General features: G+C 49.0%; 1 protein-coding gene across 1 annotated transcript in view; it reads left to right on the top strand.

Annotated features, from left to right (window-relative positions):
* The window catches only part of NAGK (N-acetylglucosamine kinase), a 112,499-nt gene that overhangs the window by 36,042 nt on the left and 62,992 nt on the right, over window positions 1–13,465 (top strand). The window contains exon 4 of the mRNA XM_030190970.1: window positions 10,897–11,038. Within this exon, the coding sequence (XP_030046830.1) occupies window positions 10,897–11,038 (142 nt within the window). The remainder of the gene's footprint in view (window positions 1–10,896; window positions 11,039–13,465) is intronic.

The raw sequence follows: 13,465 nt of genomic DNA, 5'->3' as shown, positions 1-13,465 counted from the left end.
GAAGAGCCAGCTGCGCCCGACTCAGTCCCTGGAGTATCTGGGAGTTCGATTCGACACCCAAGTGGGCAGAGTGTTCCTGCCAGACAATCGGATTGTCAAGCTTCAGGCTCAGGTGGACCAGTTCCTAGTAGCCTCTCCTCTTCGGGCTTGGGACTATGTGCAGCTGTTGGGCTCTATGACGGCCACGATGGAAGTAGTGCCCTGGGCCAGGGCTCATATGAGACCACTACAACACTCTCTGCTGCAGCGCTGGACTCCGATGTCGGAGGATTATGCGGTGCGTCTTCCCTTGGATCCAGCAGTGCGCAAGGCGCTGAGCTGGTGGATGCAGACAGACAAGTTGTCTGCGGGAATGCCTCTGGTGTCCCCAGAGTGGATTGTCGTCACGACGGACGCCTCGTTATCGGGCTGGGGAGCCCACTGCTTGGGAAGGACAGCGCAGGGGCTCTGGTCTCCTGCAGAGGCAAAGTGGTCTATCAACCTCCTGGAACTCAGAGCCATTCGGTTGGCGCTTTTGGAGTTCATCCCGGTACTGGTGTTGAAGCCTGTACGGGTCCTGTCGGACAATGCCACGGCTGTGGCCTATGTCAACCGCCAGGGAGGTACCAAGAGCGCCCCTCTAGCCAAGGAAGCTATGAGTCTATGCCAGTGGGCGGAAGCGAACCTGGAACAGCTGTCAGCGGCCCACATTGCCGGAGTCATGAATGTCAAGGCGGACTTTCTCAGTCGCCATACCTTGGAGCCCGGAGAGTGGCAGCTATCTGCTCAGGCGTTCTTGGACATCACGAAGCGCTGGGGCCAGCCGAGCCTAGATCTGATGGCGTCATCGGCCAATTGCCAAGTGCCGCGCTTCTTCAGCAGAGGACGGGACCCTCGATCCCTGGGAGTAGATGCTCTTCTCCAACAATGGCCGACACAAGAGCTTCTCTATGTGTTCCCGCCCTGGCCCATGTTGGGCAGGGTACTAGACCGGGTGGCAAAGCATCCCGGCAGGATAATCCTGGTGGGTCCGGATTGGCCCAGGCGTCCCTGGTATGCGGACTTGATCAGGCTCTCAGTCGACGATCCTCTGCGGCTGCCAGTGGAGCAGGGCCTGTTACATCAGGGTCCCGTGGTGATGGAGGATCCCTCCCCCTTTGGTCTTACGGCCTGGCTATTGAGCGGCAGCGTCTGAGGAAGAAGGGCTTCTCAGACAAGGTCATCGCCACTATGCTGAGAGCGAGGAAACGCTCTACTTCTACTGCTTACGCCAGGGTTTGGCGTATCTTTGCAGCGTGGTGTGAAGCAGGCTCTCTTTCTCCTTTCACTGCTCCAATTTCTTCAGTGTTGGCGTTCCTGCAAGAAGGTCTGGACAAAGGCCTGTCGCTCAGTTCCCTTAAGGTCCAGGTAACGGCTCTGACTTGCTTCAGGGGCCGCCTGAAGGGTGCTTCCCTGGCTTCGCAGCCAGATGTGGTGCGTTTTCTCAAGGGGGTTATTCACCTGCGCCCTCCTCTGCACTCAGTGGTGCCTGCGTGGAATCTCAACCTGGTGCTGAGAGCATTGCAGAAGCCGCCGTTTGAACCCTTGTCAAGGGCATCTCTGAAAGACCTGACGTTGAAAGCAGTCTTTTTGGTGGCTATCACTTCAGCCAGAAGAGTTTCCGAGCTCCAGGCGCTCTCATGTCGAGAGCCTTTTCTACAGTTCACTGAGGCAGGAGTGACTATTCGCACAGTGCCTTCCTTCCTGCCCAAGATTGTTTCTCGCTTCCATGTGAATCAGCAGCTATGTCTCCCTTCCTTTCGTAGGGAGGACTACCCAGAGGAGTACTCTGCTCTTAAATATCTGGATGTGAGACGAGTCATCATCAGATACTTGGAAGTGACCAATGATTTCCGGAAATCGGATCATCTGTTTGTCCTGTATTCAGGTCCTCGTAGGGGTCTGCAGGCTGCTAAGCCTACAGTGGCAAGATGGGTCAAGGAAGCCATTGCAGCGGCTTATGTGGCCGCGGGGAAGGTGCCGCCTATCCAGCTGAAGGCTCACTCTACAAGAGCTCAGGCGGCCTCGATGGCAGAGGCCGGTTCCGTCTCCTTGGAAGAGATATGCAAGGCGGCAACTTGGGCTTCGGCCCATACATTCTCCAAGCATTACCGCTTGACTGTGGCTGCTCGGGCGGAGGCCCGGTTTGGAGCTTCAGTGTTGCAGTCAGGGATTTCTATGTCCCGCCCTGGGTGAGTACTGCTTCGGTACATCCCACCAGTCTATGGATTGATCAGCTTGATGATATGGAAGGTAAAATTATGTATAATCATACCTGATAATTTTCTTTCCATTAATCATAGCTGATCAATCCATAGCCCCTCCCAGATATCTGTATTGTTTTTATTCTGGTTGCATTTCAGGTTCAAGTTTAGTCTTCAGTTACTTCAGAAAGACTTCGTGTTCAAGTTTTTTCACTTGGATTCTTCAAGAGTTAAGACGAGTTTGTGTTACAGTGAGCTGCTGCATTCCTTTCCCCTCCGTTTTACGGGGCTGGATTGAGACTTAAAATTCTGCCGGCACTCCCTCCCGCTTCGTGCGGCTGTAGGGCAGTTTTGTACCCCTCCCGCTTCGGCGGTGTTAGGGTCAGTCAGCTCCTCCCGCGGTTGCGGTTGCAGGATAAGCCAGATCCCCCCGCATCGGCGGGTGTGGTGTCCCTCCCCCGCTCCGCGGGGATGAGCTGGACGGATTACCCTCCCCCACTTGTGTGGGGATGAGCTGGGTTAATTCCCCTCCCCCGTTTCGGCGGTGGTGAGCTGGGCAGAGTGTCCCTTCGTGGGTGTAATTCTCGAAGTGCTGAGTCCTGCGGATGGAGCTTTGATATCGACATACTGAGGAGTTTCCGGCAGCACATGACCACATATAGGGAGGCAAAAGTTTGCTCTCTATCTCCACCTGCTGGTAGATGGACACAACCCACCAGTCTATGGATTGATCAGCTATGATTAATGGAAAGAAAATTATCAGGTATGATTATACATAATTTTACCTTCCATATCATCAAGCTGATCAATCCATAGACTGGTGGGTTGTGTCCATCTACCAGCAGGTGGAGATAGAGAGCAAACTTTTGCCTCCCTATATGTGGTCATGTGCTGCCGGAAACTCCTCAGTATGTTCTCTATCTCAGCAGGTGGTGGTCACACACAGCAGCAGCTCTGGCTAGGCCTCCAAGCCTAATTTTTAGGTTTTGTTGAGTGCCTGGGGTTGAGGGCTCTTTTGAGCAAGTGCAAACCTGGTGGTGCCAGGTCCCTCCTTTTCTCCCCCCTCCCGCTGGCTCCGTTAAAAAAAAAAAAAAAAAAAAAAAAAATTTTGAACGGCCTTAAAGGCGTTTATTTCGACGTTTATTTAAGCGTCTATTGCAGCTACTCACTGAGACACCAGGTCGTTACAACTCGGAGCGGACTGCAGGTAATTTTACCTTTTTATAGCGGGCGGGGGTTCCCCGATTCTTCTCCTCGTGGCACATGGCGTCGGAGGGCGAGGGCGCAAAGGGTCGCTCCCCGGGTCGCTCGAGCGCTTCTAGAGGGGATGCGGGGGTCTTCAAGCCTGATTCGCCCTTGGTGGGTGACAGTTTCGCGACCGATGCATGTCCCGGTCCTTCCTCCGGCGTGGCGGTTTTTCCCGCCATAAACGCCCATCCCCCGCTCCTCGCCTCCGCCATCTTGGCCGGCCACGTGGCTCGGACGGCTTCTTCTTGGGCCGCCCTTGAGGTTGGAGACATTAATGCCATGAACGCCCTTAATTTGGGCGACGGCACAGAAGCGGCTAAAGTTAAGAGCCGTTCTTCCCGCGCGGCTCCTTCGCGGAGTTTCGCGCCTGACGCCATTTTGGATGCGCAGCATGTCTCTCCCCCGCTGTTGCGAGCGCCGGTTGAGAGCGCGCCTAGGGCTGTTGCCCAGGCTGCGGAAGTGCACAGTCTGGGGGGTTTCTCCCCCGAGTTTGTTTTGCTGCTGCATCGGGCCTTCCTCATGCACAACACTGCCCCCGCTCCCTCCTCTGGTAAAGAGGTTGAGGTTCCCAGAGGTAAACGCCCTCGGGTTGATTCCCAGGCCTTGGAGGAATTTGTCTCCTCCGATGTAGATGAGGGCAGCGTGTCTGAGGTCTCCCAACGGTCCTTTGCGGATTCCTTGGAGTAGACGGATCCCCGCTCAGATGGAGCGGATGACCCCTCTGCAGCGCGGCTTTTTCGCCCAGAGGATTTGCCCAACCTGTTGTTACAGGCCATGGACACTTTGAAGATATCCTCTCCGGAGGACGTCTCTCCCTCAGCCCCTGTTGGCTCTGCCATTATGCTGGGGACGAAGCGCCCGCCTAGAACCTTCCACGTGCATGATGCCATGCACACCTTAATTTCGGCTCAATGGGATGTCCCAGAAGCGAGCCTTAAAGTGGCTAGGGCTATGTCCCGCCTCTATCCTTTGACTGTGAGTGAACGTGAGGCCTATCTGTGGCCTACCGTGGATTCTTTAATCACTGCGGTGACTAAGAAAACGGCATTGCCGGTGGAAGGTGGCACGGCCCTAAAGGACGCCCAAGACAGGAGATTGGAGGCGGCCTTAAGGTCGTCCTTTGAGGCGGCTGCTTTAAGTTTGCAGGCCTCAGTTTGCGGCTCCTATGTGGCCAGGGCGTGCCTGACTATGGTGCAGCGGGCTTCCCCCTCGGATCATTCCTTGAGGGATGATTGGCCAGCCCTGGAATCGGGCTTAGCCTATTTGGCAGACTTGCTGTATGATGTCTTGAGAGCCTCAGCTAAAGGCATGGCTCAGACTGTCTCTGCGCGGCGGTGGCTTTGGCTGAAACATTGGTCTGCTGACCACGCCTCAAAATCCCGCCTGGCTAGATTGCCTTTTAAAGGCAAGCTGCTCTTTGGGGTCGAGCTGGACAAAATCGTGACCGATCTCGGCACGTCTAAGGGCAAGAAGTTACCGGAGGTCAGGGCTCGGGCTAGTGCTCGTCCTGGTACCTCCAGAGGACGGTTTCAGGAAGCCCGTCGGTACCGCCCGGGCAGGTCGGGTGCTTCTGCCCCCTCTTCCTTTAAGAGGAATTTCTCCCCCAAGCAGCATTCCTTTCGCAGAGACCGCCGTCCCGGAGGTGCTCCCTCCGGTCCTCCCCCAGGGTCTCGTACCCAATGACGGGGTATTGGTCCACGCCCCAGTGCAGATTGGAGGACGGCTATCCTCGTTTCTGGGCGAGTGGACCACAATAACTTCAGACGCTTGGGTGCTGGAAGTCATCAGAGACGGCTACAAGCTAGAGTTCTGCCGACCCTTAAGAGACGGGTTTGTACTCTCTCCCTGCAAGTCTCCGGTCAAAGCTGTGGCAGTGCAGCAGACTTTGGACAATCTGATCCGCCTGAGTGCGGTCGTTCCGGTGCCAGAAAGTCAGCTTGGCAAGGGGCGTTACTCCATTTACTTTGTGGTACCAAAGAAAGGAGGTTCTGTCCGGCCTATCCTCGACCTCAAAGGGGTCAATCGGGCCTTGAAAGTGCGGCACTTTCGCATGGAGACTCTCCGCTCTGTTATAGCGGCAGTGAAGGCAGGGGAGTACCTGGCATCCTTGGACATCAAGGAAGCGTACCTGCATATTCCCATCTGGCCTCCTCATCAACGCTTTCTGCGTTTTGCAGTCCTGGGCCGACACTTCCAGTTCAGAGCCCTCCCGTTCGGGTTGGCTACTGCTCCGCGGACCTTTTCCAAGGTAATGGTGGTCATAGCGGCCTTCCTGCGAAAGGAAGGAGTACAAGTCCATCCTTATCTGGACGACTGGTTGATCCGAGCCCCCTCTTATGCAGAGTGCGGCAAAGCTGTGGACCGGGTAGTTGCTCTTTTGAGCTCCCTGGGATGGATCATCAACTGGGAGAAGAGCCAGCTGCGCCCGACTCAGTCCCTGGAGTATCTGGGAGTTCGATTCGACACCCAAGTGGGCAGAGTGTTCCTGCCAGACAATCGGATTGTCAAGCTTCAGGCTCAGGTGGACCAGTTCCTAGTAGCCTCTCCTCTTCGGGCTTGGGACTATGTGCAGCTGTTGGGCTCTATGACGGCCACGATGGAAGTAGTGCCCTGGGCCAGGGCTCATATGAGACCACTACAACACTCTCTGCTGCAGCGCTGGACTCCGATGTCGGAGGATTATGCGGTGCGTCTTCCCTTGGATCCAGCAGTGCGCAAGGCGCTGAGCTGGTGGATGCAGACAGGCAAGTTGTCTGCGGGAATGCCTCTGGTGTCCCCAGAGTGGTTTGTCGTCACGACGGACGCCTCGTTATCGGGCTGGGGAGCCCACTGCTTGGGAAGGACAGCGCAGGGGCTCTGGTCTCCTGCAGAGGCAAAGTGGTCTATCAACCTCCTGGAACTCAGAGCCATTCGGTTGGCGCTTTTGGAGTTCATCCCGGTACTGGTGTTGAAGCCTGTACGGGTCCTGTCGGACAATGCCACGGCTGTGGCCTATGTCAACCGCCAGGGAGGTACCAAGAGCGCCCCTCTAGCCAAGGAAGCTATGAGTCTATGCCAGTGGGCGGAAGCGAACCTGGAACAGCTGTCAGCGGCCCACATTGCCGGAGTCATGAATGTCAAGGCGGACTTTCTCAGTCGCCATACCTTGGAGCCCGGAGAGTGGCAGCTATCTGCTCAGGCGTTCTTGGACATCACAAAGCGCTGGGGCCAGCCGAGCCTAGATCTGATGGCGTCATCGGCCAATTGCCAAGTGCCGCGCTTCTTCAGCAGAGGACGGGACCCTCGATCCCTGGGAGTAGATGCTCTTCTCCAACAATGGCCGACACAAGAGCTTCTCTATGTGTTCCCGCCCTGGCCCATGTTGGGCAGGGTACTAGATCGGGTGGCAAAGCATCCCGGCAGGATAATCCTGGTGGGTCCGGATTGGCCCAGGCGTCCCTGGTATGCGGACTTGATCAGGCTCTCAGTCGACGATCCTCTGCGGCTGCCAGTGGAGCAGGGCCTGTTACATCAGGGTCCCGTGGTGATGGAGGATCCCTCCCCCTTTGGTCTTACGGCCTGGCTATTGAGCGGCAGCGTCTGAGGAAGAAGGGCTTCTCAGACAAGGTCATCGCCACTATGCTGAGAGCGAGGAAATGCTCTACTTCTACTGCTTACGCCAGGGTTTGGCGTATCTTTGCAGCGTGGTGTGAAGCAGGCTCTCTTTCTCCTTTCACTGCTCCAATTTCTTCAGTGTTGGCGTTCCTGCAAGAAGGTCTGGACAAAGGCCTGTCGCTCAGTTCCCTTAAGGTCCAGGTAACGGCTCTGGCTTGCTTCAGGGGCCGCCTGAAGGGTGCTTCCCTGGCTTCGCAGCCAGATGTGGTGCGCTTTCTCAAGGGGGTTAATCACCTGCGCCCTCCTCTGCACTCAGTGGTGCCTGCGTGGAATCTCAACCTGGTGCTAAGAGCATTGCAGAAGCCGCCGTTTGGACCCTTGTCAAGGGCATCTCTGAAAGACCTGACGTTGAAAGCAGTCTTTTTGGTGGCTATCACTTCAGCCAGAAGAGTTTCCGAGCTCCAGGCGCTCTCATGTCGAGAGCCTTTTCTACAGTTCACTGAGGCAGGAGTGACTATTCGCACAGTGCCTTCCTTCCTGCCCAAGATTGTTTCTCGCTTCCATGTGAATCAGCAGCTATGTCTCCCTTCCTTTCGTAGGGAGGACTACCCAGAGGAGTACTCTGCTCTTAAATATCTGGATGTGAGACGAGTCATCATCAGATACTTGGAAGTGACCAATGATTTCCGGAAATCGGATCATCTGTTGTCCTGTTTGCAGGTCCTCGTAAGGGTCTGCAGGCTGCTAAGCCTACAGTGGCAAGATGGGTCAAGGAAGCCATTGCAGCGGCTTATGTGGCCGCAGGGAAGGTGCCGCCTATCCAGCTGAAGGCTCACTCCACGAGAGCTCAGGTGACCTCGATGGCAGAGGCCGGATCCGTCTCCTTGGAAGAGATATGCAAGGCGGCAACTTGGGCTTCGGCTCATACATTCTCCAAGCATTACCGTTTGACTGTGGCTGCACGGGCGGAGGCCCGGTTTGGAGCTTCAGTGTTGAGGTCAGGGATTTCTATGTCCCGCCCTGGGTGAGTACTGCTTCGGTACATCCCACCAGTCTATGGATTGATCAGCTTGATGATATGGAAGGTAAAATTATGTATAATCATACCTGATAATTTTCTTTCCATTAATCATAGCTGATCAATCCATAGCCCCTCCCAGATATCTGTACTTGTTTTTATTCTGGTTGCATTTCAGGTTCAAGTTTAGTCTTCAGTTACTTCAGAAAGACTTCGTGTTCAAGTTTTTTCACTTGGATTCTTCAAGAGTTAAGACGAGTTTGTGTTACAGTGAGCTGCTGCATTCCTTTCCCCTCCGTTTTACGGGGCTGGATTGAGACTTAAAATTCTGCCGGCACTCCCTCCCGCTTCGTGCGGCTGTAGGGCAGTTTTGTACCCCTCCCGCTTCGGCGGTGTTAGGGTCAGTCAGCTCCTCCCGCGGTTGCGGTTGCAGGATAAGCCAGATCCCCCCGCATCGGCGGGTGTGGTGTCCCTCCCCCGCTCCGCGGGGATGAGCTGGACGGATTCCCCTCCCCCACTTGTGTGGGGATGAGCTGGGTTAATTCCCCTCCCCCGTTTCGGCGGTGGTGAGCTGGGCAGAGTGTCCCTTCGTGGGTGTAATTCTCTAAGTGCTGAGTCCTGCGGATGGAGCTTTGATATCGACATACTGAGGAGTTTCCGGCAGCACATGACCACATATAGGGAGGCAAAAGTTTGCTCTCTATCTCCACCTGCTGGTAGATGGACACAACCCACCAGTCTATGGATTGATCAGCTATGATTAATGGAAAGAAAATTATCAGGTATGATTATACATAATTTTACCTTCATAAATGCTGTGATAGGTAGTTTGAAAAACTTACTGTAAAAGTCCCAGTTTGTCTATACAAATCAGAATCTTCAAAAGGTAATTCTGAAACGTGGTATCCCCATGCAATAATTCATTGTATTCTTTGCTAAGGAAAGCGTCTTTCATTAAAGATAAAAGTAGAAATTGAGTTCTTTATCCCATCGAAGAACAGTATTCCCAGCAGCAGTGATAGCCCTTACGTCATCCTTTTCATACTATGTGTGCAAATACTATGTGTGCAAATACAAGTGTTCATGTGAGTTAAGAAAAAGTCATAACCTAAATTTCAGAATTCAAACCTCTAGGCTTTTTTCAAGCAATTGACCAAAGAATGTGAAAACACTCCGATGAGTACCTTTCTTCAATGAACTGACTCAAGGAGAAGTAAACCAATGCATAACGTCTCTTCAAGCCCCTTCACTCTGGTCATGCTCTTGTCTGCTCTGTCCAAGAACAAAAAGATACCTTGAACAATTAAATCATAAGAGAAGTTACCATAGAAAACAAATCAATCCTAAAGAAGCTTCTTCATATTCTCAACTGAACATCTTGCACTGAAAGAGCTTCCTTTTAAGTAATGTTAATTTGCCCCATATATTTAAAATGCAATGTACTAATTATTCTGTAAATTTCTTAGGTTTCAAAATTTGATGTAAATTAAGCATATATTCCACTTTATCTCCCTATTAAGGCCTACAGTATTAAGTGAACAGAGTTCATTCCAAAGAGTCTTCTGTGCTCCAATTATGTTATCTCCTCCTGTCTGTTTCACCAGCTTTTCTGATTATTGATGTGATGCCAGAAAACAGTTTGGGGGAGAGGTGTCTACTTTAAGGCAATTTTATAAAGGTAACAGATCTAATTTTATTCCATAGAATGGAGAGGTGGGGCATAGCAAGAAAAGTTTCGAAGTTTTCACCAATTTCATCTCAGAAGAAGAAATTCTTCCAAAAATGAATCTTCAACAGACTAAGAATCTTGTTGGAGCTTACCATTTTAACTTTCTCCTTTAGTAAACATAAGGATTCCAAAAGCAAAGCATTAAAAAAAATGTGATAAGGTTTGCCTTATATTTGCCTTGATATTACTTTCTATTACATAAAGGATTAAATGAAAGAGAACTTAGGTTATGAATTTAGAGCAGATTCCTCAGAACTGTCTATAAAAACAAGTGAGCACTACTCCAGAGAAAATTTTCACTCATAGGTACTTCTGCTCATCAAACGTTTTTTATCAATATGGAGAAAATTTGACCTATCATAGTCAAAGCCAAAAAACGCCATTAAACGTGCATTCCCGCTTAGTAAACCCATTCAAAATTAAGCCAAATTTATAATAAAATCATGTCAAAAATCTCACAAAAATCATTCATTCTCAGTTACTACAGGAGAAACATTTCACTCATCTGCCTCTCAAAACTTCACACTGTATCCAAATTCTTATGGCTCAGCAGTGCACGACCCCAATGTTCTTCAGCTCCAAACACTGTATATATTTCACAATCTCTTAAGAAGAAGTGCTCCTTGTTTCGCTTACTGCTTCATAAGAGGAGCAGCTCAGCCATCATGCCAAAGTGAAAGTTTTTTCCAAACAGCACCCGATCATATCAAGGATTTCAAAACCTGAAAAAAAAAACAGAGCAGTTTGCATTTAGAGACCACAGCATACACAAACCATTCATCCCTAAATTGACTTTCAAATAAATATCACAGTCGTAAAAGAAAAAATGCATTTCATTCAATCTGAGTATTTAAGCCATATGGCTTCATAGTCTGTAACTTAAATATCATTGTTCTTTCTGATATAAATATTTTGGGAGCCAAAACACATGCATTTGCATGCAGAAGGGTTGGAAAGAATTCTATGCTTTTCCCACTTGTTACCCATTTGTGAATGTAGGGACTTCTCTTTAGCTGTTAGTATGAATGTTCTGACAGTTCATTTACTCATTATTAGGGGTTGTCTTACATTTGTGTGTGTAACAGGGGATGTCTTTGAGTGGTGGTGAACAGGCAGAAGCCATCAACAAACTCATAGAGGAGCTACAGGAACGTTACCCAAAACTCAGTGAAAATTACTACATAACCACAGATGCCATTGGAGCAATGGCTACAGCTACAGGACATGGTAAGATTGTACTGTTCTGTTTTTTTTAAATCTTCTCTCAGGTGGGAAGAAATCAGGACACACCATTGCATTAAACATTATACTGTAGCTGTTATGACAATGTTTTTCTTTAATTCCTTGATACAACTTTGTGACTCATAGAGTAAACCCAGAGAAAACTGCCTGTGCCTATGAAATCCTACCCCACTCTCTTCTAAAACTAAAATTAGTCTAAAAGGACACTTTCTACTTCCTTGAAGTAACCAAACAGCCGAAATATTCCACATAAATAGTGATTTATCAGTGCGACACAGACACCAAACAAGAGAACAATAAGCACCAGGGCTTCAAGTGGAGAAAGGTTCTGTAAATAAAATCACTTTTCTGTACTTCTAAAATCAACAGCAAGAAACTGAGGCAGGGTAGGGCAAAAAAAAAATCATCAAGAATGTGGGAATGAGCAGTAAGGAGGAATGGATGTACTCTTTGGGCTTCTGCTAGTTCTTTGTGACTTGGATTGGCCACTTTATCGGAGACGGGATGTTGAGCTCAGCGGGCTTTTTTGTGTAGCCCAGCATAGCATATCTTGTATTTAAACAATTAATTCTGCATCAATGAAATACTTAAATGATTTGTTAACATAATTCCCATCTTTAAACCAAGAGCCTCTGTATGACCAAACCTGGTAGAGATCACCCTAACAGGAACCATATGGCTGGGCACTTGAATCCCCAGGGTACTGTTACTCTGTCTTTCCTGATGGGTCTGCCAATTGAACCTCCCTTTTTGAGTGCACACTGTCCGGTGTTATCCCTGTTATAGCTGGCAGACCTGGGATTGTTCTGTTTTACTGATCTGCTTACACTGCCTTTGACTTAAAAGGAGTTAAAACAATCTGTAACAACAATATAAAAGTTTCAAGACAGGAGAAACTTAACTTTTTTCATTTCTCCCTCCCTCACGGGCTGATGTTCAGAACCAAACATGGGAACTCCTTGAGGTGATTAGCACCGAACTAGTGCCTACATTAGTGAGCGTAGAATGCTCAGAGTGCTCTAGCGTGGGAGATGAGTGTGCCAAAGATTAGCACAAATAGCATTCTAATGCAGTCAAAAAAGGTTATCTTACCACGTGGCCATTTGTTTTTTTTTTTTTGGGGGGGGGGGGGGCTTTTTACCTACTGCAGTAAAAAGGGCCATGGCACATGGGAAAAACAGCCCCCACCACTAGCGCAGGGCCGTTTTTCCCACAGCTTAGTAAAAGGACCCCTAAGAGAATTCATGGCACTGAAAAGGGAGTAAATAAAGAGTGTAACCAGCTATAAAAAATCTTTAAAAGGATATTAAGATTAAAATGTGCCCAGTTAAAATGCAAAAAAATTCTTCATTTGAACAAAAAATATTTTTAAACAAAAGAACTCATAAGAGTGAACCCCATAAAAAAAGAGAGAGATTTTTTTTGTGACAATCAAGCGTTCAGCTGTTTATATTGACATTGAAATCTAGAAAGTATATATCAAAATGAAATCATCTGCACCTTTTGTGGACATCACCAGAAAATAGAAATATAAACTATCCATCGGTTTTCTTTTTTTCCAAGATATTATATTGTTTTATATGTGCAAATACATAACAATTTGCAAAAGAAATACAGAACAAACATGCAAAACATTATGGTAACTATTAAAAAAACAGTCCTGTAATTAGTAATGTCTCCTAATGAAGCCAAGGTGCTCTTAGGGATCGGGGTAAGTATTATGGTACCTTTCTGCTAAGGAAAAGCACCCTGAGTCAGCATAAATGAGATATGAGCTTAAAGAAGGTCAATGAATCCTGTTGGTGCAGTTTTTAATAAATAACTTGGACAAGCATCCAGAAGGCAATGTGATGAAGAATACTTTTTGAAAGAGGATTTGACAGTCTCATGAGTGGGTAGCAGAAAGGAGGACCACAGTTGGTCGGCTGCAATATCAGCATCTATACTAGGCTGCTTGATGCAAGATAGAATGCTAATGGCCTTAAGTTGCAGTACAGCCCCCCAAATTTTACTTACTTTTTGTTTGAAGTATGTGGCTAATTGATTAGCACAAGGAGTAGCTACAGTTACTGATGTTAAGATTTTGGTGGACTATGGGTATTTAAGTGGTTACAACCAATTTGCTCTTTATAGTAGAGGGTTTTAGTTTTTACAGTCTTTTTCTTATAATCCCTGATAGCCTGCACCCAAAGCATTTTGTTCTCGTCAAATTTATGTCTGCACCACTTTCTCTCTAATTTTCTACTTCCTCTTCAGGAGGAGAATATCTTGATTGTACCAGGGTAACACCCTATGGGTGAGTTTGGGCAAAACTTTGATGGGAGCCATTCAATGAGGCATATTTTCAAAGCACTTAGCTTTCCAAAGTTCCATAAGAATACTGAAAGGTAATTTTAAAACAATACAGGAACA

This window comes from Microcaecilia unicolor, chromosome 2 (assembly GCF_901765095.1).
Source record: "Microcaecilia unicolor chromosome 2, aMicUni1.1, whole genome shotgun sequence".
Classification (NCBI taxonomy): Eukaryota; Metazoa; Chordata; class Amphibia; order Gymnophiona; family Siphonopidae; genus Microcaecilia; species Microcaecilia unicolor.
Note: the sequence above shows the minus strand (reverse complement) of the source record. Positions and strands in the feature narration are given on the sequence as shown.